This window comes from Thamnophis sirtalis, unplaced genomic scaffold (assembly GCF_051295495.1).
Source record: "Thamnophis sirtalis isolate CommonGarterSnake01/CBP01778 unplaced genomic scaffold, rThaSir2_p1.2 scaffold_2, whole genome shotgun sequence".
Lineage (NCBI taxonomy): Eukaryota > Metazoa > Chordata > Lepidosauria > Squamata > Natricidae > Thamnophis > Thamnophis sirtalis.
The window spans coordinates 141,124,592-141,151,609 of record NW_028261382.1 but is presented as its reverse complement, the minus strand read 5'-3'; the positions used below and the strand labels follow the sequence as shown (position 1 = coordinate 141,151,609).

Here is a 27,018-nt window from a genome sequence, read left to right as displayed (position 1 = left end):
CACAAAGGCTGCAAGTGTTGTCAGGTCTGCCATTTTCAACTATGTTTTGCAGAGGCAAACCTTTTTCTTCAGTTTACAACTTTCTTCCACAATCTATCCTGGGACTACCATATACTGTATATACTACAAAAGGTTGTCTAATCACCAGGTGACAACAGCAATAACAAAAAATAGAGAAAATACATCCTCAACTTACAACAGTTCTTTTAGTGACCATTCAAAGTGACAAAGGCACGGAAAACAGTGATTTATGACCAGTTTTCACAGTTACAACCTTTTTAGCATCCCCATGACCACATGATCAAAATTAAGATGCTTGGCAATTGGTTCATACTTATGAACTTAGCATTGTCCCAAGGTCACCCTTTGTAAACTTCTGACAAGCAAACTTACAGGAACCTTGGGGACAAGTGATCGTGCAATATTGGATCAACATTATGCAAACACAAGTAGTAGACCAAAATCAAACTAGAGTCTTGGACTTTAAGAGAGCTAATTTCAATAAACTTAGAGAAAGCTTGGGAAGGATTCCATGGAAGAGAATCCTCAAGGGGAAAACAACTCAAGAAGCTTGGGAAATTTTGAAAAGTGAGATTATAAAATCCCAGTCCAGCACAACACCAATGAAGAAGAAAAATAATAGCTCCTAAAAGAAACCAGCATACATAAAGAACTCTCTGTCAAATTGAAAGACAAAAAGGATATGTATAAAAAGTGGAAAGAGGGACACATAACTAAGGCAGAATATCAGTAAATAACCCGAGCCTGTAAGGATGAAGTGAAAAAAGCTAAGGCTCACAATAAATAAAGGCTTGCAACAAAAGTAAAAAATAACAAAAAATGCTTCTTCCAGCAAGTTAAAAACAAGAAAAAAGTCAAGGAAACAATTGGTTCATTGCTGGGAGAAATTGGCAAGAAGGTGACAAGCAACAGGGAGAAAGCAGAACCATTTAACTCATTTTTTGCATCTGTCTTTACACAAAGGGGAAAAAAACCAGTCCAACCTATCAAAAACAGCACCACAAAAATCAGATTAGGAACACAAGTTAAAATAGGGAAGAAAATGGTAAGTGAGTACGTGTCTACCCTAGATAAATTCAAATCACCAGGACTGGATGGATTACACCCCAGGGTTCTGAAGGAACTGGCAGACGAGATCTCAGAACCACTGAACTATATCTTTCAGAGATCCTGGAGCACCGGGGAACTGCCAGAGGACTGGAAAAGAGCTCATGTAGTTCCCATCAATTTCATTAACCAGGCAGCAAACATAGTTTTATTAAACCCCAATGCTGACCAGAAATCAAAGGAATTGATAAATTTGTAAAATTTTCCTCTAGCTATTGTTCTTCAAGTAGTTATACTTATCTTAAATGTAATTTAAAGGTAATGTATGGCAATCTCAATTCATTCCTTTATCAACTATAGAATGAAAGCATCACAATGTTATATAACATTATATAACAATATTATATAGATTATAGACTTATATGGTATATAACTAATCGTATTCTGGTTTTAAGAGTATATTATCATGGTCATCTTGTTCCCTGTCTGCAACATAATCTGAACTGTGAAAGTCCCAAAGGTGCTTTTTCAAGAGGCAACTAGACTTTCTGGTTTTTCTTTGAAGACATCTTGCTTCTCATCCAAGAAGTTTCTTCAGCTATGACTGAATAGTAGGGAAACAAGAGATGAAGAAACTTCTTGGATGAGAAGCGAACCATCTTCAAAGAAAAACCAGAAAGTCCAGTTGCCTCTTGAAAAAGCATCTTTGGGGCAATCATGGCCACCTGGTTGACTGAGTAATTCCATAGACATTTGAATCATGAAAGTGACTCAGAGAGAAAGCATGAAGATTCCTTGTTTAGAATTGGGCTCTATTGCCTTCTTGGTCTGTCATAATTTGATCATCTGTCTATGATGAACTGTACCTCTTTTGTTCTCAATATTCCCCAGTTTCTTTGGGCAATCATTATTCATAATGAGATGTAAAAAAATGATGTGTTATAGAAATACATCCAATAACTCAACAGCCATTCAACAACTGGATAGTCCATGGAAATTCTTCCATGTTATTATAATGCTTCCATGGAACTGGTACACTTCATTTCGCTAAAATACAGAGGTCAAAACATATTTATTAATAGCATAGGCACCAGTAAAGTTTCTCCATTTCAGCAATATATATATATATATATATATATATATATATATATATATATATATATATATATATATATATATATATATATATATATATATGAATACCAGATCTAGAGACTTAGTTGATGGTGCAACTTTACACTGAATAAGCATTTGGATTTCTGAACAATATATTTGAATAGCATCAGTAGTATTTTTTCCCATAAGAAACTGTTCCTCTACTTCTTTGAATCACACATGTACACTCTGGGAATATGCTTAATTGCAAGCCCATTAACAGAATGAAAACAGTTTCAGGTTGTATAAAGACTGGAATTATCTTTGAAGGCAGAGCTATCCATGGAGGTTAGAGTATTTCTCAATCTTACATTTTATTTCACGGAAGGAAACTGCTGGCACTTAAAATTGGCAGTGCTGCTATCCTCTTAAAACCCCGATTACTAATACCATGTGATGTCTTACAAAAAGCTGGATAACATATGTATCAGTTTGTACCCAGTACAAAGCTTCTCATAAATAAATAAGGCTAGAGGGATGTTTTGATGGCAGAGGGCAGTATTTTGTTCCATTCTCATTGAAAGATAGCCCTGGTTTAGAAAAGATATGTTTTGTGGCAAAACCACTGCTGTCATCTGGTTAAGTGCTGAGATGTTGAGACACGAAGCTCAAGTAAACATTTCAGCTTAATCTTGGATAGAACTGATTTACTTTGTAGAATTTCAAAGTCTATTTATTTTATAGCACGGCGGCTGGTTTGTCTTGACTCACCGTGACTTGCAATTTTTCTTCCTTTTTTAATGAAAAAGGAGGCTAGATAAAAGATTTTAAAGGGAAAGAAGAAAAAATGAGTTTAAAAATATGGTCATAAGGCATATCAGAATAAAATCATATAAAGCACCAGCTCAGATGCATATTATTTGATATTAAAAGGAAAATTAAGCTGGGGTAAAATTATTATACATGTAGTGATGCTGGCAGACTAATACTAATCCCCCACACACTTCCTTATAACCAAGCTTTAATTCCACTGCAATATACTTCCAAGAAGATGGCATTTAGCATCATAGTGAAAGCAAGCTGGTCCCACTGCTTCAACATTTCAAACAGTAAAGAAATAGGACATATAACATGGAGTGGTAAGTAGATGAATTCATTCTCTTTCTGCCAAATGATATGGTATATATGATAGAAGAAAAGGACCTAAATAGTTGTACTTACAGTAACTGTTCTTCAGAATTACAGAGTTGGAAGGGACCTTGAAGGTCTTCTAGTCCAACTCCCTGCTCAGGAAACCCCCTGCTTAGGAAACCTGCTGTCTCACTGCTCAGGAAATCATGTAACATTTCAGACAAATGGTTGTTCAATCTCTTCTTCAAAACGTCCAGTGTTGGAGTATTCACAACTACTAGAGGCAAGTTGTTCCACTGATTAATTGTTCTCCTTAGTTTTAGGTAGCTTCTTCCCTTGAATAGTTTCTATCCGTCACTTCTTGTCCTGTCTACAGGTACTTTGGAAAATAGCTCGATTCCCTCTTCCTTGTGGCAGCTTTGCAAATATTGGAACACTGTTATCTAGTCCTTCTTTTCATAAGACTAGACAACCCCAATTCCAGCAACCATTCTTTATATATTTTAGCCTTCAGTCCCCTAATCAACTTTGTTGCTCTTCTCTGCACTCTTTCTCGAGTCTCAACATTTTTTTTTACATTGTGGCAACCAAAACTGGATGCAGTATTCCAAATGTGGTCTTCCAAGGCATTATAAAGTGGCATTAACACTTCAAGTGATCTTGATTCTATCCTTCTGTTAATGCAGCCTAGAACTGTGTTGGCTTTTTTGGCAGCTGCAGCACACTGCTGGCTTATATTTAAGTGATTGTCCACTAGTACTTCAATGTATTATGAAGAAACAAGAACATTTGCAATCAGTGGAATAAACATTCAAACACTATTATTTTTAAGATGAGAACCACTTAGGCAAATAAATATGTATATCTGGAGTTTACTTTTATATAATAGGAGGCAAGTTTTCTCCCCAGTGCATGCTGCTTTCGTGCTACTTTCCAAGCGCTCTAGAATCCTCCCTCCTTGTAGAATGTAAGCATTTGCATCAATATGGTAAACAGTGTAATACAATAGCACTTGTAAATACAAAAATCAGAGGGTAAAATGAAGTAGAATTTTTCATTTGTCTCTTTTCCTTGTTTTCTTCATTTCTTAGAGCAATTAATTTGAATGAAATGTAATATATCCTTTCATTCATTTTTAAAAATAGTCTGTATCTTGCTGGAGCACCATATCTCTTATTCCATGAAGCTCTCAAGGATGCTTATTCTTAAATCTTTCACCTCTGAGAAACTTGGATTTCCTCCAAGAAAAGCAACTTCTTTCTGTGTGTGTGTGTGTGTGTGTGTGTATTGGGCTTGTATAATTCTAATCAATACATGTTTGGTTTAAATTATTAAGTAATTGATAAAGCTCGGGTATATAAATGTTGGATATAGGTACTGTCCTAGTCCACAAGACAGCGAAATCCTATCCATTCTCAGGAATATCCTGAAGTTTTGTTTTAGAGGATTTTATTTGTGAAATATAAATTAAAAACGTATCTCAAATGTAATGTTATATGATTCTTTAATTATAATGCTATACTGTCTATAGTCTGCTTCTAGTTTCAGAGGATTAAAACAGTATTGGAGAAATAGACATAATAATAAAGTATAAAGTAATAAAGTCCTCTGAATTGTTCACATATAAAGCATGTGTTCAATGCAAAATTTCACTAATTCAATTCCTGCAATTTCACTTGCTCCTCCATGTTGTTTGTAGGAGCAAAAAACACTTGGTCCAGAACACTTTTATGACTTATTTTGTTACATTTCTCTAGATTAACCAAAAACAATTCTTAAGTATTTGTGAGTGGAAAGACTATCCCACATTCATAAAGTTTTGAATTATAGTTAAGAAGGAATGTAAAAATCAAAAGTGCAAGTAGAATATTACATGTTTGTGGTTTAATAAAAGAGTGAAATAAATAATATGTTATGTTCCTTTGCCACATACTTTTTGTGGCTTTGTCTTATCAAACAAAATACTAAAATGACATTTTGTTAAAAACGAGGATGAGTAATTTATATCAGTCAGTGGCATAAGATCATCATGTACCCAAATAATATGAAAACATACCCAGTAAAATGTGATTCATGTTTGTAAAATGCCCTACAATCTTATAATACATTAATAAGTATAAGCTTGTAAATGCTGCATGTACTTTATAACCAGCCAGTAAAAGAAAACCAATATTTATTCTTCCAAACTGCTCATTCATATTATAAGTAATTATAGAACTTACATACTTGCTATCAATAGGAGCATCCATAGAGGCACAAGGCAGGCAAGTGTCTTGCAACACACACATGCAAGCAACACACACGTGTGCGTTGTGATTTGAATTCTTATCTTCTATACTGATGCAAGGTCAAAAAGATAGAGAATTCATTAAGATGTCATAATACAATTTTTTTCAGTTTGGCATCATTAGCAAGAACACTTATGATAAATGTTTGGGGAATTTCAAATCTTCTATGATGAAAGTTGGATTATTTTGATCTGTACAGAAACAGAATACTGCTAATGTTGTATATCCTTTTCTTAACATATATGCTCCACCTTTCTTCAAGAGCTCAAGATTGCATAGCATTTCCTGTTTCATTTTTTCTATAATCTGGGCTGAGAAAGAGTGACTGGCCGAAAGTTATACAGTAAGCTTTCATGTCTGAAGAGTGGACTTGAAGCAACTCAAACTCTGTCCCCACCATGAGTGGTCTACAAATAACAATCTTTATAGATATTATACCTGTAGAGTATAAGGGCAGTGTAGTGACTCAGAGGTTAAGATATTGGGCTTGTTGGCCGCAAAGCCAGCAGTTCAGTCTGAAGACCCAAGTGCCACATGATGAGCTCCTGCCAATTTAGCAGTTTGAAAGCATGCAAATGCATGTAGATTAAGAGGTAAGAGCCATGGTGGCACAGTGATTAGAATGCAGTATTGCAAGCTAATTCTGCTGACTGTGGGCTGCCAGCAGTTCGATTCTCACTGGCTCAAGGTTGACTCAGTCTTCCATCCTTCCGAGGTTCATAAAATGAGGACCCAGATTGTTGGGGGCAATACGCTGACTCTGTAAACTGTTTAGAGAAGGCTGTAAAGCACTGTGAAATCTAAGTGCTATTGCTATTGCTACCACTTTGGTGGGAAGTTCAAAGTACTTGGTGATGTCCTGCTAGCCACATGACCACAGAAATGTCTCTAAACAGCATTGGCTCAATGGCTTTGAAGTGGAGGTGAGCACTACCCCCTATAGTCAGCAACGACTAGTGATATATATTACCTTTTCTACAGAATGTATATCCTACATGAAGTTTATATCTATATTTGCCATTAAGAGGCAGTCCACAACCAGTTTCATGCTGTTTGAGAGTCATCTTGAATGCAGTATTCCTTGATTTATGATCACAATTGAGCCCAAAATTTCTGTTTCTAAGTGAATAAATTTATTATGAATTTTGCTCCATTTTATGACTTTTCTTAACAACTGAAGTTGTTAAGTGAATCTTGGTTCCTCAAGATTGTCAGAAGGTTTGCTTGCCAGAAAGTTGCAAAAGGTGATCACAGGATACTTCAACCTTCATAAATATGAATCAGTTGCCCAAAATTTGAATTTTGATCCACTGACAATGTAATGGCCATAATTGTGAAAAATTGTCATATGTCACTTTTTTTCAGTGCCGTTGTAACCTTGAACAGTCACTAAACAAACTGTTGTAAATCGAGGACTAAAATCTGTATGTACTGTAGCCACAAATTTTTCTATGGGATTAAAACCCTCTATTAGGAATTGAACTCTTGGTGTATTTCACATTAGGTGACTATATGCAATACATTAACTTCAGGAGCGATACAGCCCCTGATGCTGAGCAGTATTGCAGGAATGAATATATAGAGTCTATTTTTGGAGCAGAACTTAAGAAAAGGAAGTTAAACTATAGGTGCTATTCAAAAGATGTGCATATATACATGTTAGCTACTACTGGAAAACATCAAGAATTAAAGGGAAAAAAATTATAAAGATTCACATTTATTCTTATTTAAACCCATTGAAAGATGAGTTGTTAATTTTTACCAACTGTTGATATTTATTATGAATTGTTTAATATTTGCTATCCAATATATTATATATTACAGAACCATTTATTAAACATTTGTAAATGATCTTTACCTCAAGTTACAGTATATTTCATGTGCTGTGAAACATGTAACTGGGGTCTAATATGCTTTTCAGTACTTTTAACTATTTATTTTCACTGTCTCTCCAATATTGCTTTAATAGGCTTGTGGAACATGCAGCTGAATTATCAGGTAAGTGGAAATTTATTTTTAAGTTTCTTGGATAACTAATACATTTAAAAATAGTAGGTGAAACACTAAAGGGACATTCTAGCTTCTCCAAAGCTCTGCTTTTGAAGTATTTTGTGAAGTATTTTGGTGGTAGCTTGAGAAAGCCAAAACATTTTGCTTGTGCAGGGTCTTTCTCATCTCAAGGGTTCAAGCATGGGAATATTGCTCTCGTGAAAAAAATGCATGGAGTTTTCTGAGGCTGATAGTCCCTTTGATAATCAGCCAAGTATTCACTCCCCACCAGAGGTGGTATTCAGCAGGTTCTGACCAGTTCTGGAGAACGGGTAGCGGAAATTTTGAGTAGTTTGGAGAACCAGTAAATACCACTGTCAGCCTCCGCTTTGCTGCTGCTTCAGCTGCCATTGAAACAGGGAGGGGGGGCATGGTATTTGGGAGGGGAATCATTGTTGTGCTGGAGGAAGATTCTAGATTTTGAACTGGCCACCATACTGTGCATGTGGAGGAGGAGTGTTTCCCGCCAAGGCCAACGGTCCAGCATTCCATCCTGGTGATGCCTTTCGACGTTATCTCACACCTGACATTTGGGAGAATTATGATTGGACTGTATTTGGGATGCCAAGGGGAGGGGAATGAATTATACAATATATTATTTGCTTTCGCGCCTAAATAATCAGACTTAGCTTCGCTTCGCTTCTATTCATTTATAATTAGGAAAAGTACACTTGATTTCAACAAATGGAGTCTGGTGGTTTTCTTTCCTGATTTTTGAATGAAGAAGGGCTGACAATTAAGCTAAGTCTCACTTTCACCCCACCCGGAGCTACAACCTACCGAGGGGGGTGTCCTCACAAGAAGAAAAGAAATGTCTTTGCAAGTGAGTGACCAAGAGGAAACTGAGGGGGCAACAGCAGAACCATCTTTAACTGAAAGGCTGGCTGGACTAAGAATGGAAGAGCCTACTGTTCGTCCCCAATGGACTTTGGGTGTGGGACAAAAAGAGGAGTCGGAGGAGTTGGATGCTGGAGTCACGAGAAGGAGACCAAAGAAAAAATCAGCGGATTGGGGTGACACTGGGGAAGAGGATTACAAGCTGTCCCACACCATGAGGCTCCTCGAGGAAGCTTGGTCTGAACGCAAAAGCTGTGGAAAGGGAGCAGGCTGAAAATCTTGAGCAAAGGTACTCGATGCATAGGTTAAGGGAGGGTGAAGAAGCCGAAGGGGGTTGGGGACAAGAAAACCCAGAACCAGCCTCCCCCACCCAGCTAGGGCCACTCAAAGGGTAGGGGGGAGCAGGCGACGCTGAATGGCAAAAGTCCCTCCCTTAACTGTAAAATATGATGGTGACCCCAAGACTTTAGGGTTGTTTATCATTCAGGTCTGGAATTATATGGAAATATATGGTCCTGATTTAGAAACTGATGATATGAAAGTAAGGATGGTCTTAATGTCCTTGGAGAAAAAAGCAGCCAAATGGATGTGGGCCTACACAAATGCAATTCCCCTCTCCTGAGGAATTTTAATGACTTTATGGCTACAATGAAGAGGAGGTTTGATGACCCGCTGATCGAGAGACGCGGGCGGGTGAAATTTATGGCCCTGAAGCAGGGAAATAGATCGGTAGCAGATTATGTCCAGGAATTTCAACAGTTGTCAGCCTATATGAGGGGGTGGTCAGAAGTCGCTTTATTGGATCAGTTCGCTGAGGGATTGAATGAAAAAATATACCAGCAATGCGTTAACAGACACCTCCCTCGCCGGTGACTGCTTGGTATGAGCACGCAGCAGATGTTGAGTTGGATTTGGCCAGGCTTCAATGCATGAAAGAGGGAGAAGCGGAGAAATCCCCCCCAGCAGCTCCAAAAGCCCCCCTCTGCCCCAGAAGCGAGGGAAAAGGAAGCTTCACCAGCAAAACCAAGCCTTTCACGTGCTTCCACTACGGAAAGGAAGGCCATCACGCCATGAATTGCCATGTAAAAATGGCTCAGACCGCTCCACCCCCTCCCCGAGGAGAGGGAAGACCAAGTAAGGCCCCGGGCAAGAAGAGAGAGGCTGTGTGCGCTGCTGAAAATGTTCCCCAGCATTTCCAGCTGGAGGAGGAGGGAGGCGTTAGTTCCAGTTCGTCTGACGAATCAGATGAGGAACAATCTCATCATTGGGTAAGTTCAACCAGAGGCCCCATGCTTATCCCAATTGAACTAAGAGTGCCACCTTCTGGCGTGACTGAAAAACTTTTAGCTCTACTGGATTCAGGTTGTTCTCGCTGTATGATAAGTCCAGCAATGGTGGAAAAACTTGGCTTGAAATTGAGAACTTTGAAAACCCCTATTGTTTTTTGCCAAATTGATGGTTCTATTGCGGGAGGGGGTCCTGCTCATTTTTCTACTGAGCCCTTATAGATGAAAATGGGGATCCACCAAGAATTAATCACTTTTATTGTGGCACCTGGGATGGACCGGCCCCTTATTTTGGGACTCCCCTGGCTTCGTAAATGGAACCCTCGCATTAACTGGAGGAAGGGGTGGTTACACATTCGCACTAGCGCACCCCCCCTAAAGGGAGGTTGAGACTCCAGACGCTGCTGATTCTCCAGATGCTGCACATTGGCAGCCAGGGGGCAGGAGAGGATCGAAGGGGAAGAGAAAATTCCGAAAGAATATTGGGATCTAAGGGGTCTGTTTAGTGAAAAATCTTCTGATAAATTCCCACACACACACAGACCCACTGATTGCACCATTGATATTTTGCCCGGGGTGAAGCTTCCCAAGCCCCAGATATATTCAATGTCCCCTAGGGAAATGGAGGAGATGAGGAGATTCATTGACAAGAATTAGGAAAGGGGTTTTATTGAGCCAGCTAGACCCAAGGTGGCGGCTCCTGTGCTGTTCAGAGAAAAGAAAGATGGCTCTCTCAGATTATGTGTGAATTTCAAAAATTTAAACTGCATCTCTGCCCAGAACCTGTACCCATTACCATTGATGAAGGACATGCTGGCCCAACTGGGAAAGGGTCGCATTTTCACTAAACTGGACTTGAGAGAAGCATACTATAGAGTCCGTATTAAAGAGGGAGACGAGTGGAAAACAGCTTTCAACTGCCCCCTTGGCTGTTTCCAATTTCGTGTGATGCCATTTGGCCTACAGGGGGTGCCTGCGGTCTTCATGCAGTTAATTAATGAGATGTTACATGACCATTTCTACAAAGGCGTTATCGTATATTTAGATGATATCCTTATTTACACGGAAACACGTGAGGAACATGTAAAGCTGGTTCGTACTGTGCTGAAAAAGCTTCGGGCTGCGGAGCTTTACGCCAAGTTGTCCAAATGTGAATTCCACAAGGAGAAGGTTGACTACCTAGGCTATCGTATCTCCCACGCGGGTGTGGAGATGGACCCCGCTAAAGTAAAAGTAGTCACTGAGTGGGAGGCCCCTCGTACACGCAGGCAGTTGCAAAAATTTTTGGGGTTTGCCAATTTCTATCGCCAATTCATCCCTTCTTTTGCTAAGATAGCTCTTCCCATAACTAACCTATTGAAGTCCAAAGGTGGGCCGAAACCCAAGCCTAGCAAGCCATTGGATTGGATCATGGAATGTCAAGCTGCCTTTAAGAAATTGAAACAGCTTTTTGCCGAGGAATCGGTCCTCAAACACCTGGACATGGACGCGCCTTTTGTGGTTCAGGCTGATGCCAGCGACATGGCTGTGGGGGCCGTATTGCTTCAGGCCAATGAGCAAGGTAACTTACAACCCTGCGCATACACCTCTCTCAAACTGACTGACACGGAGAGACATTGGGCTATTTGGGAGAAGGAAGCGCTGTTCATTGGGCTTTAGCCACATGGCGCCATTTTCTGGAGAGCGCCAAGCACCCGTTCAAGGGGTGGATTGACCATAAAAATTTGGAAGCTTTAAGAACTCCCAGAAAACTTTCTCCTAAACAGATGTGCTGGGCTCAACATTTCAATCGTTTTAATTTCACCCTGAAATACATTCCTGGGGGGAAAGAATTTTATGGCTGATGCTTTATCCAGGCTTCCTCAATACAACTGTTCTAAGCGCAGCGTGGTCCAGCATGTCATTCCCATGACGAGCCTCGCTGCTCCGGTGGTTACTAGACATCAAGCACATTCTAAAGTGGAGATGTCCCCAATGTTCCCTCTAATTTTTTTTCAGGGTGAGCGGAAAAGTATAGTGTTTGAGCGGCACAGTTTCATGCCTGAGCACCTAAGAGAGCAACAGTTTGAACTGCTGTCACGTCTGCTGGACATTTACGCAACATTCCAAGCGCCAAGCACCAATTGTGAGCGAGGTTTCAGCCTGATGAATTCCAGGCATGAAAATGTGCTACTCAAACACTATACTTTTCCGCTCACCCTGAAAAAAAAAAGACTTCTGCTCAGCTTTTAGATCATTAGACTGGCTAGAGAGAGACATGGCACCAACAGGGTCCTGGGTCCTGGCATTTTGCAGGCAACCTGTCCTCTCACATTCCTTTGGAATGCAACCCATCACATTTGAATTAGATTTTGCCAATTATCCTATTAAAAGATAATCCTATTATTCTAAAATATGACTAACTCGATATTAAAAATGTAAATATTTAATGCTGATAAATAATAGCAGTAATTGTTATTTAGTATGATTAAAATCAGTATTGATATATCAATATATCTATCAAAATTGACAATAAACACTAAAATAACAATACAAATATATAATGTGGAATATAAATGTAATAAATATAATATATAAATGCAACATAAATGTAATAAAATAATTTATCATGAAACTCTCCCCCTTTAAAGTAATAAGATCAATTAAATAGTCTAGCAAGTTTGGACAATATGCTATATGTTATGTTACTTAAGAATATATATGCCTCAGAATCAGATACAACATCCACATCATTTCCAACTGAGTCAATAAAATGATATGCCATGCCAAAACTATTTTAAATAAAGATATGAAATTAATCAAGTATTGCATTTATTTTTCAAAATGAATGTAGAATTTTTTTTATTATTTAAGTTTTGTACCCTATCTTTTCTAACTAACGTTAACTTTAAAAAGATGTTACATCAGACTACAATACAAGTAATTAAATGAAGACTAAAATAAGTGTTTTGGCATATTGAGCTTTTTATATTTCTTTCTTATATTTCTTCCTTAGTTGAGAACTTCCTCCTCAGCTTACTTACGCATTAACTGTTTGTTGCTTTTATGGTTTATTCATTCACTGCTCCATCTTCAGTTTTTTCACAGGGGGCAGGGCTTCCTTCCTCCCTCCCTTCCTTCCTTCCCTCCCTCCCTCCACTCCTTTGGCCACCAATTTTGATCCAACTCTCTCTCTCTCTCTCTCTCTCTCTCTCTCTCTCTCTCTCTCTCTCTCTCACACACACACACACACACACACACAGACACGTGTTCTTTGGGGGGGGGTTGAATTACTCCGCCTCACTGCGCAAAGTCGGCCCCTGCTTACGCTGAATCAAATCTGCAGCCGGCGGGACCATTTCAAAGCCGCCAGTCCTCTTGCTCCTTCTCCTTCACCGGCAAAGCAGCGGCGGTGGTGCCTCCCCCTCCACTCGGAGCACCTTAGCTGGGCTCTGGGTTATCCCTGCCATCGCCTCCACCTCCGCCGCTTTCCTACTAGCTCCCGCGGCCTCAAAAGCACGGCAGAGGAGGAAGGGGGAGGGATAACGCGGGGGCCAGCTCAGGTGCTCCGTGTGGAGAGAGAGGCACCACTGCGGGAGCTTTGCTGGTGAAGGAGAAGAAGCAAGAGGACTGGCGGCTCATCAAAACAAGTCTGGGGAGGTCCTTTGCAGGCGGCCAGTTCTAGCTGCCTGCAAAGGACTTCCCCACGTTTGCTTTGGTAGAAAGCTCTGCGCGGCAGTTAGAAAGCTCTGTGCGGAAGTTTCTAGCGACGTGCGCGGCCGCGCACGCGCGCACCTTAGAGGGAACAGTGAATGTCCCAGGACTTTCTTTCCAATCTTAAGAAAGCCCTCCCTGATGATGATTGGTTCCAGCAGCACATGAGTGAATGTACCATAAGGGATGAATTGCCCTGGATTGGGGCAAAACTTTATGTTCCTACGTCTCTTCAACTAGTTGTTCTTCAGCGAGCTCATGATTCCCGGAATGTGGGGCATTTTGGTTTCGTAAAAACGCTCCATCTCGTCAAGAGACAGTTTTGGTGGCCTCCTTTGAAAAAGGACATTGAACGTTATGTTGCCAGTTGTCCCGTTTGTGCCATTGCTAAACGCCCGCCGGGAAAACCTCAAGGACTGCTCCAGACTGTGGCTCGCCCCGTCTCCCCCTGGAAGGAAATCTCTATGGACTTCATTGTCGAACTCCCTGAGAGTCAGGGACACACCGTTATCTGGGTGGTTACCGACTTGTTCTCCAAGCAGGTCCATTTCATCCCTTGTTCCAAGATTCCGTCTGCTAAGACTCTCGCTAAGATGTTCATTTCCCACATTTACCGCTTACATGGGGTGCCCGACCGCATCATTTCGGATAGGGGTGTGCAGTTCACCTCTGTGTTTTGGAGGGAGTTTCTGAAGCATATTGGCTCCACCCAGGGCTTAAGCTCCACCCACCACCCTCAGACTAATGGGGCTTGTGAGAGGACTAATTTTGTTCTGGAACAGTATATGCGTTGTTTCATCAACTACCAGCAGGATGATTGTGGATTTGTTGCCGCATGTGGAGGTGGCTTATAATAATTCTGTGCATAGCAGCACTGGCTTCACCCTTTTCCGGGTGGTGTATGGCCAGGATTTTGTACCCATTCCTGAGGCTCCTCGTGAACAGCCCCAAGTGTCATCTCTATCTGAGTGGAGTGATCGCCTTCGGCACGTTTGGCCTTTAGCACTCCAAACTTTGGACTCTGCGCATTGCGCACATAAGAAACAGGCTGATAAGAAATGGACTAAGCCTTATGATTACAAAGTTGGTGATCAGGTTTATCTATCTACTAGGTTTCTTCAGACTGCTGTTTGAGTGAGCCCTAATTATTCTGAAGTAAATTCCAGGATCTCCGTCTCAGACCATCTTCTCCCAGACCTTCCACATCACAGACATATAGCCTTCTCACCCTAAGCATACAGGGAGTAATAAAACATAAAGCAAAATAAATAATACAAATGATAACTCCAACATCCAACCCTGTCCTTTCACATGTTTGGGAGAGCAATTGGTTTCTTGCTAGTAACGCATAATGAGTAGAAGAGGAAAGGAAATCTATCATTCATTGCCTTCAACCTACCCTGCACTCCATAGTGTGAGACAACAACACTGCCCAACTTCATTATTGAAGTGGCAAAAGAAGTCTATGGGGACAACCTTTTAGATGCTGATACAGGAGGGAAACAATGTAACTATTAGGAAAAGTCCTAAATGTATGTCCCTTGTTCCTAATCATCTCCTCCAAATACACCAGGAATGAAGATAGCTTCTAGGTTTATTCTATCAAAGGATTCACATCATTTGATAAACCCCATAGATTTTGGTCACAGTTATCAGTTGTGCCTTCTAGCCACTGCACTATAAAGATCTGAGATAGATGATACAAACTGATCACCAAACTCTTCACGCTAGTATAAATACATTATTAGCAAGCATTATAATGATGTATGAGGGTAGTATAGCCAGGGATTCTATGATATAGTTACTTTATCACCACTTTTGATTCTATGCTAGAAGAACCCAAGATTCCTGTTTTGGCCTGCTTCTGTTTTTCTCTTGTTTGCCCAGCATCTGTAGGTTAAATTAAAAATGGATAAATGAAATATGAGTTTATCTGAGTGCATCATCTAAAAAATCAAGTCAGTTGGATTCAAGTAATGTGCAGACAGAAAAGCAGAATGGAAGTCTGCAGTGCTGAATATACTCATGGGCTAAGTCCAATGTCTATTGTGGCAAAGATATCTACAGAAGGATTATGCAATAAATTCTTCAAATATAGTCCAGTCCATCTGTCATAAACATTAGCTCCAAAGGCCACAGGTGCAGATAGAACAACAAAAAAGAAGAAAATATACACCCAATTAGGATAGCTTCATACAATTTAGAGAAATTGTAAAAAAAAATGGTACCAAAAACATTAATCCCCCAAACATAAAGTTCCCTGAGTAATTAATATTTGCTTCCAATTATTTATCCATGATAGCTATCACATTTCTCCCTTCTTCTTTCAGAGTAATATATGATAATTTTTTCAGCAAAACAACCATCATCCACTTTTTAGTATGAATTGGTTTCATAGTTCCATTTTCTACCAAATAAAAATAATATTCAAGAAAGATAACACTGAAAAAGTATAAATTAATTTTTAAAGAATTAAAAACAGTATTGACATAACAATTACAAATGACCTCACCATCTTCTCTAGATGTAATTTCATTTGGTTTATCTGAGTCATTACTGAACCCAGACAAAGTTCAGCTTATCAGCCACTTTTTTGGACAGTAACAAAGAAGAACAGCCATTATGATAATAGCTATCTTGACAGCACCTCACTCCAAAGTTTCATCTGACCTCTCCTGGTGGTTTCATATGTATTTTTAATATTCTGGGGACAAAACAGAATTCTATGGCACCTCATAGCTTAATGCTTTTAATGCCAAATATCTTCCCTGCAGCACCATCTTCTGGACATGGAGAGTAAGGAAGAATTAGAATTGTGGCTATTCTGTACCTTCAACTCAGGTATTGCCAGTCATTCTACAAGAATAAGAGCCAATGTTACTGAAAAAAAATTAGGATATGTTAGAAGCCTGACAGCTACATTATTTCCTAAGCCAGTTATCAACATATTTCTTCTTTTCCAAAATAATCAAAGCTGTCGCAGCCTCATATCTTAACTAAAAGATAATTTTCAGCAGAGGTATCTAGAGTTGAGAAGCTACTATAGTTTGGACCACAATAATCTGAATAAGCAAAGTTTAACTGGAATATCTGTTTGGAGGCTTATTTACCATGATGAAGCTGCAAAATATGTTGCTTTTATGCCATTTCTCTCTCCCTCCTCCCTCCCACTATTGTTTGGAAGCATTTGCAAACAAATTGATTTTTCAGGAAGAGGGAGATCAAAGGAGATATATAGTTATCTTAAAAATATGTAAAATATACATAGATGTTCTGACCCCCACCTTGTTCGTTCAGAAACTAAAGCCAAACAAAGCTTGCAAAGGAATGTTTTTATCAGTCCCGCCTCTTGCTGGCTGTGAGCCCAAAACAAACACAGATAAATCTCTGGCAAAAGTCCTCTCTCATAAACGGCTACAAAACAAGATTACATAAATCAAGACACTTATCCAAATGCTTTTCTCAATGGTTGCACACGAACGGAGAACGTTGACTAGAACAGAAATGGAATGGAATGGAACGTTGACTTCTGCAACCAGGGCGTGGCACCATCAGTCATTTTTATCCGCAGGAGGAGACCCTAACGAGCAACAGCTGCTCATTATCCTCTCCTGTGAGTCGGTCAGCCCCTTTCCTGCGTCTATCCCGAAACAACTCACAGGAGGTTTCTGCCGAGTCAAAACACTATCCCACACCGCAGAGGCGTTCCCCCTGGTCTGACGGTCGGGATGCGGTCGGGATGGGTTGTCCGTATGATAGGCTCGCAATCATCTCCTCTGTTTCCTCCTTTGTTCCTTATGCTGAGTAGCCCTCAGCCTGTTTGCCTCCTGATATAACTCCCAAATACTTTCAGGGACATTCCCCTTGATCCAATGCTCCCTCTTCACCTGGTGGCCACCACATCTCTTCCCACCCCGCATGGTGTCGACACTCTGTCCAGGGTCCTTCACCTCCTCCAAGGCCAACTTATAAGACCCCTCACCATCGGAGTCTGGCGGCAGCTCCAACAACTCCTGCCAGGCCACAACACTATCCCCCACTGCAGGGCCCGTCCCCTGGTTCCGGCGCTCAGGATGAGGCCCAGAAGGGTTGGTGAGGGCCTCCAAGGAACACAGTCCAAGACACTGGTGCCCCGCTGGGATCCTAGAAACGAAGTCCTGTGCTGCGGGGACCGGGGTCCACAAGGGCTGTAATCTTGGAGAAGCCCTCCTCGCAGACCTGGCCCATTGACACTGGACATATGACTCCACGCACTTCCGCATGTCATTTCTAAAGCGGGGCCACCAAAACATACGTGATACCAGGTGCAATGTCCGGAAAAAACCCCAATGTCTCACTGCGGAAGCGCTATGAACCTGAGAGAGCACCCTTCTACGGATGGGCCCTGCGGGAACATAGAGCCGGTCCCAATACTTCAAAAGATCCCCCTCCAAAGTCCACGGGGAAGCTGGCCCTACTTCTGCCTTTTGTCGCTCCACCCATTCATCACCCCACTGCGCATCCCGTATCAGAGACTGTATGCTCATGGGATAATAAAATGCAGCGCAGGATGCGACGGGTAGAACTGTCCGGGGTGGAAGCGAGTACGCAGGGTCAGAGTTCTCTGATTTCCTAGGCAGGGCATCCGCCCTTGGATCCACACACCCCGAATGCACGCTACATTGTGCGAGTGGGGTATCAGAGCCGCACAAACATGCCAGTTGTCCAACATGATAGTTCGTTGCTGAGGGACGGCCGCAGGCCACACAACCCTCCTACTCTTCTTGGGGCAACTCCCCACCAGGTGTCCAGGATCCCCACAGTAAAAACACAACCCCTCAGCACATCATCTGTCCATCTCTGTACGTGACACTCGAGGTCTGACAGCACCCAACTCCATGGGCTCCTCCCATTCCACTGCAGTCTCTTGATGAACCGGCACGCTAGTGGTCTCCTGGAATGCATGGCGAGGCCTCCGCCTCTGTAGCCGGGCGTCTATCCGGAGGCACAAGTGGACCAACGCGTCAAATGTTGGTGACCTGTCCATCCTCGCCAGTTTATCTTGTAAGGCATCAGACAACCCTTCTTGGAAAGTGTCCATCAGAGCTGGTTCATTCCACACTGAATCCTGGCTATGCAGCCTGAATTCATTTACATAGTCTTGCAATGAACCACTTCCCTGCTGCAGTGACTTAAGACGTCTGGTTGCAGTTTCCCCCTTAATAGGATCCTCAAACATACGCTTAAAGTATTGATAAAAACCCTGGAAGTCATCCAACAACGGGCTAGGCTGAGTTAACAAGGGTGTTGCCCAATGGGCAGCTGTGCCTGAGAGCAAACTAATAATAAATTCCACCTTTGTCCGGTCAGTGGGGAAGTCCTTCGCTCTCAAACTCAGGAACAGCTGGCATTGTCCCAGAAATGCTGCAAACATGGCTTGATTTCCATCAAACTTATCCGGCATAGCCACAGGGCGCTTCCTCCTTGGCTACAGATCTCTGCAGCTGAGAAATTTGATCAGCCAATACTGTTATTTGCTGGGCCAGTCTGGCATTCTCAGCATAAAGCTGCTCCATAATTATATGAATGGAGGTTTGTCTGGCAGAAGTCAAACTGTTCTGACTCCCACCTTGTTTGTTCAGAAACTAAAGCCAAACAAAGCTTGCAAAGGAATGTTTTTATCAGTCCCGCCTCTTGCTGGCTGCAAGCCCAAAATAAACACAGATAAATCTCTGGCAAAAATCCTCTCTCATAAACAGCTACAAAACAAGATTACATAAATCAAGACACTTATCCAAATGCTTTTCTCAATGGTTGCACATGAACGGAGAACGTTGACTAGAACAGAAATGGAACGGAATGGAACGTTGACTTCTGCAACCAGGGCGTGGCACCATCAGTCATTTTTATCCACAGGAGGAGACCCTAACGAGCAACAGCTGCTCGTTATCCTCTCTTGTGAGTCGGTCAGCCCTTTTCCTGCGTGCATCCTGAAACAACTCACAGGAGGTTTCTGCTGAGTCACAACACATAGACTTATTTTAAAAAATTGTGGTTGTTGACAACTCTTTCCACAAACAGGTAATACAATAGTTATTTATTAGTACTATACAATACGTTTAGAATTAAAACTATTTCATGTTTGCATTCAAAACAAGTTGTGTTGATGTCTTCTAACTCTGAAAATTTAAGCAAGTTTTTGAACAAGTTAAAAGCCATTGGTCACATAAAAAGATATTTGTATTTGAAAAACTCTTCTTGCTTTTCTACATTGTCCATTTTTTCCTTCTTTAAAAAACAGAAAGACTAATCAGTTTAAGCAGTAAAAGCTTTAGTGAGAGGTAAATTTAAAAATTGAAGAAGTCTTGTATTTAAAACTAGCTAACCTGACAACTGGACTTAAAGCTGCATTAAAACCAGAGGGAATGGACCATCCATTTGTAATACACAATCATAATTGAGTCAGGCAGCTTTTAAACAAAATAAATATCATCATCATCAATGTGAACAAGTGTGTCTTTTAAAAAGGTAATTATGGATGGCGACAACATGTTTACTTGCAACCTCTATAAACTGAGTAAATACATTTATGTTGGGGCCACTGAATTCTTCACATCTGTCCTACTGCAGGTTAAATTAAATCAAAAGTCTAACTTTTCACCTGTGAGCATTTATTGTTGTTGTTTAAGGTGTAGCATTTCACTAATCCATAATCCTAGGATGAAATGGCCATGTAAGGCAGTGATCAATGACTGGAGGGAAGGGGTATTTCTTACACTCTGTAGCTAATTCAAGTGAAGGGGTTGGCCTACAATGAAAGGAAACAGAGCAGGTGAGACAGACAGCATTATCTGAGCAACAAAGTTGTATCTTTGAGCCATATCAAGAAAAGGTCATAGATGTTGCCCTCTCCACAGGCTGGGAGCTAGTAGAAGATGACATAGATTTTATCCTTAAGAATTGGTAGTGTCCCATATTTATGCTGAGGGACCTTGGCCATGCAGAAACAGCCACTATGCCTCTGCTTTAAAAAAGTTCTAAACTTCTGTTGGAACTGAAATTCCCATCATTCTTTGATACTGGCCAGGTAACAAAGATGGATGGGAAATGAGGTCCCCAATTTAGTGTCACCAGTTTGCCTTCCGATAGATGATACCATTTGAATCTAACCAATGAGCTTATGAGCCAACTCATTCTCTGTTCCTGCCATAACAGAAGCATGAGAATGACCAGCCATTATAGTGTTTGGCTAAAATCTATCCACCCACATAACTTTTATATAGTGATTTTTAAGGCTTTTGATACTCCATATGTTACAGAGCACAGCAGATGTTTGTATAATTTGACTTGTAAATAAAATTCAATGAAGCAATCAAAATAATGGGCCTATTATACTCTAGGACAAGAACAAAAGGCAGAAATGTTAAAAGGAAGCCACTGAAGTTCCACTATTTCAGTACCTTTAAAAAGAGGAAAATTGTATCATTGCTTTTAAGCATTATAATTGTGCAAGCAGGGAGAGTATTTCTCCACCTCTCATAGCAATATATCAAATATATCTACAAATTAGGAAAATGTATGCAAAATTTTATTTTACAGCCTTTTCACAAGCTGCCTTCAAAGCCATTTTATATATTTTTAAAAATCCTTTTTCAGTGTTTGTGGGTAATAGATGTATTTCCACAATTGTTTACCTTATATTATATATCAGTTGTTCATTTAATTCAAGGTAGCTTCTTTATAAACTGTGCTTCCATGCTTGGTTTTGCAACCTTGATATCATGGATGATATGAAGTTCATACTTACTTAATTTAATGAAACAACACATGATCATAATGTTTGTACTATACATTCTGGATCTCTGAAAAGGGATTTACCTCCTATTCCACTTTATCAAACATTAGATTAAGAATCACTTCCCAATTACAAAATAATGTATACATGATAAAGGGTGTTTTTTAAAAAAATACAGGCCAATGTCATCTGCAAAGCACAATAAGGCAAAAACGTAGCTGAAGTATTGCAGGCATATACAGTATACAATATTAAAAAGTAGAATACCAGACATGTGTGCAGACACCCACCCATAAAACACTCATATCAGGGAAACCTTCATTAAAATGATCATTAATTCCTGAATTTGTGACTTGATCTCAGAATCAAAACAGTAGCAAAAGGATAAGTTAAACTTCGGAATTAGAGCTTTCTTTTAAGGAGGAGGTTGAATGGAAGTATAAGTACTGAAGAGCATAGTTTAAAAATTATGTGCAATTGTGGCTTTGAATTTAGAAAGAATGATGTAAGAGCACAGGAAGATTTATGATACACAACATCTCAAGATCAAAAGAAAAAGAGTTGTGAAGTCTTGTGAAGCATGATTCCAAAATTAGAAATATCTTACTGCCTGATGTTTCTATCTTATTGAGAATAAGGACATCAAAGAATTAGGTTGGGGGAGAGAACTTTATATTTATGACATGGTTCATTTACAAAATAAAAACAATACAATTCTGTGTTCAGGGATAAAATAATGTAACTCACCGTAAACCTCATGAATAAACTAAATCTATGTATCTATATCAGGCCAGACCTATGGTGGCTACATTATCTGCTATACAGAGAACAGATTTTTTTTGGGGGGGGGGGGGTTCATTCAAGATTGTTATCTATTTGAAAGGTTAGCAGAAGTTGTCTAATTTAAAGATAGATGATCTGAAGGATAGCATGATTGAAGTTGCCCATAAGGAATAAGCATTTAAATAGCAGACAAAGCAGTAAAAGCATGTTTTATCTGTTTACAACCTTCTATATTATATGAAATTTACTCTCTTTCTATTTAAATTGTATTAAGTGTGCCTCTCTATTTAAATGAACATATACCAAAGTTACATGCAAATCTCTCTCTTTCTTTGTCCCCTTGTTAATGGTGCATAAGCAGCACCTTCTGGAATAATGTACTAATAACTTTCCGTTTCTTCCTTCCTGTTAACCAGCAATTTTGCTGTCTTCTGCCATGCATCCTGTTTCTTCCTATCCTGGGCAATGTTTTCAAACTTTTTTCTTCCCATGATGCATCATTGTATTCTTTAACAGGGCTACCAGATCTAGCCTGTGAAACTCTGATAATTACCAGGTAGCAGGAAAAGGCTGTTTTCTCCCTTTGATTGCTGCCATCTTGTGGCCATTTTGCACGCAAGATCTGATAGCTTTTTATTTATTTATTTATTTATTTATTTGTTTGTTTGTTTGTTTGTTCATTTATTTATTTATTTATGTAAGCATGAATTAGATAACAGATATAACTATAGACATGATTATGAATATATGAAATGAATATGAATACAAGGGACTATTAGGACAGGGACGGTAGGCATGCTGGTGCACTTATGCACACCACTTAAAGATCTCTTAGGAATGGGGTGAGTTCGACAGTAGACAGTCTAAGGTTAAAGTTTTGGGGGGTTGGGGAAGAAACCACAGTATCAGGTAGTACATTCCGGGCATTGACAACTCTGTTATGGAAGTCGTATTTTCTGCAATCAAGTTTGGAGCAGTTTACCATAAGTTTGTATCTATTGTGAGCTCGTATGTTGTGGTGGTTGAAGCTGAAGTATTCATTGACAGGTAGGACATTGTAGCAGATAATTGTATGTATGCTTTTATGTTGCTCTGAGTTTATGATTTAAACTCCGAACAACTTCTCTAGGCATTATGATGCGCTGTAAAAACTATGACTTGCCATGACACAGCATAGTCAAGTATTATTTTCCCAATCTTCAAAATAAAAAATACAATGATATTTTTTTTATTTTACTCATCATTTTTTATTATTCCAAACAATCTGGAAAGATATCACTTTCAAATTTCTACCTATTCTATTCTTATGTCAGTCTGCTATTTGTCTCTCAGAAAAATAGTGAAAATTCAGTGTGACAAAAGAGACAAGCCTCAAAAAAAATGTTTACGAACTATATTAAGAGCAGGAATCTTAATAAAATAGCATCCTTTTTCTACTGAAAAAATATTGGCAGTTTACCATACTGTAATCTTTGCATCATTCTGAGCCTTATCTTTCTCTCATTTTCCTTTCTCTTATTTTGTTCAACAATCCAGAATTATTGATTTTTTACCTTAAACATTCAATTTGACCAAAACTAGTAATCAGTTATTTTTTTCTAAAATATGTGACACAGTCCCAAAATGGATAATTTCTATAAGTGGTGTATAGTTTACATGTGGCTTTCCTTATGTATGTCACCCAGTGGTGGGATTCAGCCAGTTCACACCTATTTGGGAGAACCAGTTGTTAACTTTCTAAGGAGTTCGGAGAACTGGTTGTTGGAAGAAATCTCATTTTGTTTTTGTTTTCCACTTTACAGGGCTAGTCCTGTAAGAAGGCAGGAAGGAAACATTCCGGTGTTGTTTCTAGCCTAATCTTTATTGCCCTGCTTACAGAAACTGCCTCTCCAGTTAACACATTACATTGTAACAGCTAAGGCAAAGCCCCCATAGATCCGAGTGACGTTGAGTTGGGCACGCCCACCCAATCACATGACCCCGTGCCCTGCCTATCCAGCTGGTCATTAGGGCAGAGAACCGGTTGTTAAATTATTTGAATTCCACCACTGATGTTGCCTATCCTGAAGATGGCAGGGTTTTTCAAAATCTGCATCAGTTCTGAAACTTTTAACTTAGGCTACTTGTGCCTAGTGTAGGCAGCTGACATTCAGTTTCAGCACTTGCACTGACCCTGTGGATTATTTGTTCCAAATGACTAGATTATTTTTTTAATCATTATTTAATGCTATACTACCATTTAAAAAATTAAATGCACTGAAAAATACACTGAAAATGAGGAAAAACAAAAGAAATATGAAGAAATATGGATCTGGAAATATGGAAATATGGAATCATTAGATAGCAAAACTGTGCCTACTTTGTAATTATCTCCATTGAAAACCAGATGAATAGTTTGACTGCATATATGAATAGGAGGATGGGTAGTTCTAATTTAGTAACCATAATTGGGTTCGATCATTCAGAGAAGCAGTTGCTAAGTGAATCTGCAATTAGACTTTCAATCTTACATCAGGTTTCCTTTGCTTTACAGTCCTGCGAAGGTCATAAATTTGAGGATTGGTTGCAAAATTTCTTTTTTTTAAATCAAAATTACTTTGCGGTAACTATGAATGGTCCCTAAATAAGGACTACCTGTACACTTCTTCTATCTTAATATAAAACATACTTTGTTTCATACAAAGATATTCCTAACAAATTTAATTAATGTAAAAAAATAACATTTTGATGCAAGAAGTAACAGGTTTACAGCAAAATAAATCACAGAAAAATGTAATATATTTATAATACAGAAAAGATATTTTAATTAATTAAAATAACAATGTTAAACCCACAATTCTCTGTTAATACCCATAACTTGAATTCTCATTCACAATCTGCAAAATCCCAACTTTGGGAAGATACTCTTTAATATCTGTCATATATTTTGTCACAAAATTCACAATATATTACATTTTGCTAATATGAAAACACTGTTAATGTCTATTTCTAAGCTAAATACACATTGTTAACAATAATGTTTAAGCAGTAATGAACAAAGTGGTGTGTGTAAAAAAAAAGGATGATTTCAAGAAATAAGCATATAGTATTTCCACACTTAGCCCTGTCTTGAAAACATAGGTTTCTACTATTAGTTTATACCCATACATAATCCATTGATTTATAAAGTAATTCTTCTATTGTACACTAGTCTTTTTCTGGAGACAGAGACAGTAGTTAAAGTACTGGAATTATTATTTCTTTACACTTTTTTATGGATTTCTGTATGTATAACGCATTTCATCTTACATTCTGAAATAGCAATATTTCCATTTTTTCAGGCAAGCAGATTTGGTTAATACAACATAATAAATAAACAGAGTAATAAATAATTTTATAAACATAAACATAATGAACAATTTTAAGTAAAGCAAAAAGTTTATAAAATGTTGAGTGATACAATTATGAGAGGATGGAAGGATGGATGGATAGATGGATGATGGATAAATGAATGGATGAATAGATGAATGGATGGATGGATAATCAACATTTTGTTTATGATTTTGGGAAAATCATTTTGAAAGGGAAGAGTTATATATTCATTATAGTTAAGTATAACAAAAGTCTGTACAACTTTTTAAAATAATAAATAACCTTACCCTTATCAGGTGATTTTGCACAGCACTCCAGAAGAGCTCTGCTTCATTCATTTATTGGTTTGTTCACAACTTTTCCTTACTGCTCTACTGAGTTCTGACACTGACAGAGGATCTCATCTTATTACTATTTTCTAAAATAAAAACATACGTGTTTTCACATTGTCACATTTTGCAAAGACCAAAAGAGAATAAGCAAAAGAGCCCTACAGAATATCAATCCCATCACAATATCTCTTTGCAGTCCCAAATAATTAAAAAACCTAAGGGCACCATGAACTAAACTACAGTCTTTATATGAAAACCAGTTCTTCCTGATGTCCCACAATGCCTATTGTCATTATCTCTACTTGAAATATTCCATAATGCCTTCTTCATACCATCAACAATATTTCCATCCTTACCTTTCGTTTTATAGCAAGATCACATTCCACCAAAACATCCTGCAAAGCTTGGTGCAAAAAAGGCCCCAAAGAATCAGAATGCAGAAGCTCTATAACTTGCTGACTAACTTTGTCCAGTGTTATTTACTAATGACACAAAGAAAATGCTGTCTATTCAAAACAGAGTTCAGAACTCTTTTCACAGAAAGTGAGTGAACAAATGGTCCCATGTCCCAAGCTGTAGGCACATCCCCCATGAGGCTTGCTGATTGTTGGAGCATGGAACGAAGTGACACCAACGCTATTCAGCCACCACAAGGCATTTCTGTAAACAAATGTGTTTGTGAGTCTGTGTGTATGTGTGTTTGCCTACACACTCACACACACGGCTTCTCTTAAGGAAAGTAGCACTATACAATTGTAATATTTAGATCTAATAAAGTTACAGGTTGAGGCTGCCTGATTGTTACGTTCAAGCTTCATATCTTGAAGCACGTTTGCTTCTTTTCAAACGATCAAAACTCAAACAGGATTGAGTTGCTTCAGCCATCCGGCATCTCCCTCTTTAAATAATGGGCCAAGGAGTCAGGGTCAACCCAAGTCAGGGTCAAAAACATTTCCTCATGTAAGGAAATTATATGACTACATGAAAGGGGATGGTTTCACTAACTGAAGCCTAGTTAGCCTATAGGAAAATCCGGCCCTGGATATGTCAATAGATGGATATCCCATATAATGTTCTACCTAAATTGTATATTAGGTACCAACAGTTAAAAGCAGAAACAAGAATATAAATTGGAAGTGGGGAAGTATAAGTTATCTGGAGAAAATGAACAAAATTTAAGTGTGCCTCCAAGTATTGTTCTTGCTTTTTCAGAAGAATTGTTATTATTTCAATTAATAATCAAGTCCTTCAAAAATGAAGAATGCTTTTATTTTTCTTCTAATAATCTAGTGACAACAGTTAATAACAATTCGTGCCTTTTCTTTAGTTAC

The 27,018-nt window shown here is 39.2% G+C and overlaps 1 protein-coding gene across 1 annotated transcript in view; it reads right to left on the bottom strand.

The window, feature by feature from the left end:
- Positions 1-26,121, bottom strand: part of ST18 (ST18 C2H2C-type zinc finger transcription factor) — a 277,028-nt gene extending 250,907 nt beyond the window's left edge. Inside the window, exons 1-2 of the mRNA XM_087707068.1 lie at positions 26,044-26,121; positions 25,643-25,773 (exon numbers count right to left, since the gene is read on the bottom strand). Of these exons, the coding sequence (XP_087563194.1) occupies positions 25,643-25,693 (51 nt within the window). The 5' untranslated portion in view covers positions 25,694-25,773; positions 26,044-26,121. The remainder of the gene's footprint in view (positions 1-25,642; positions 25,774-26,043) is intronic.
- Between the last annotated feature and the right edge of the window lie 897 nt (positions 26,122-27,018).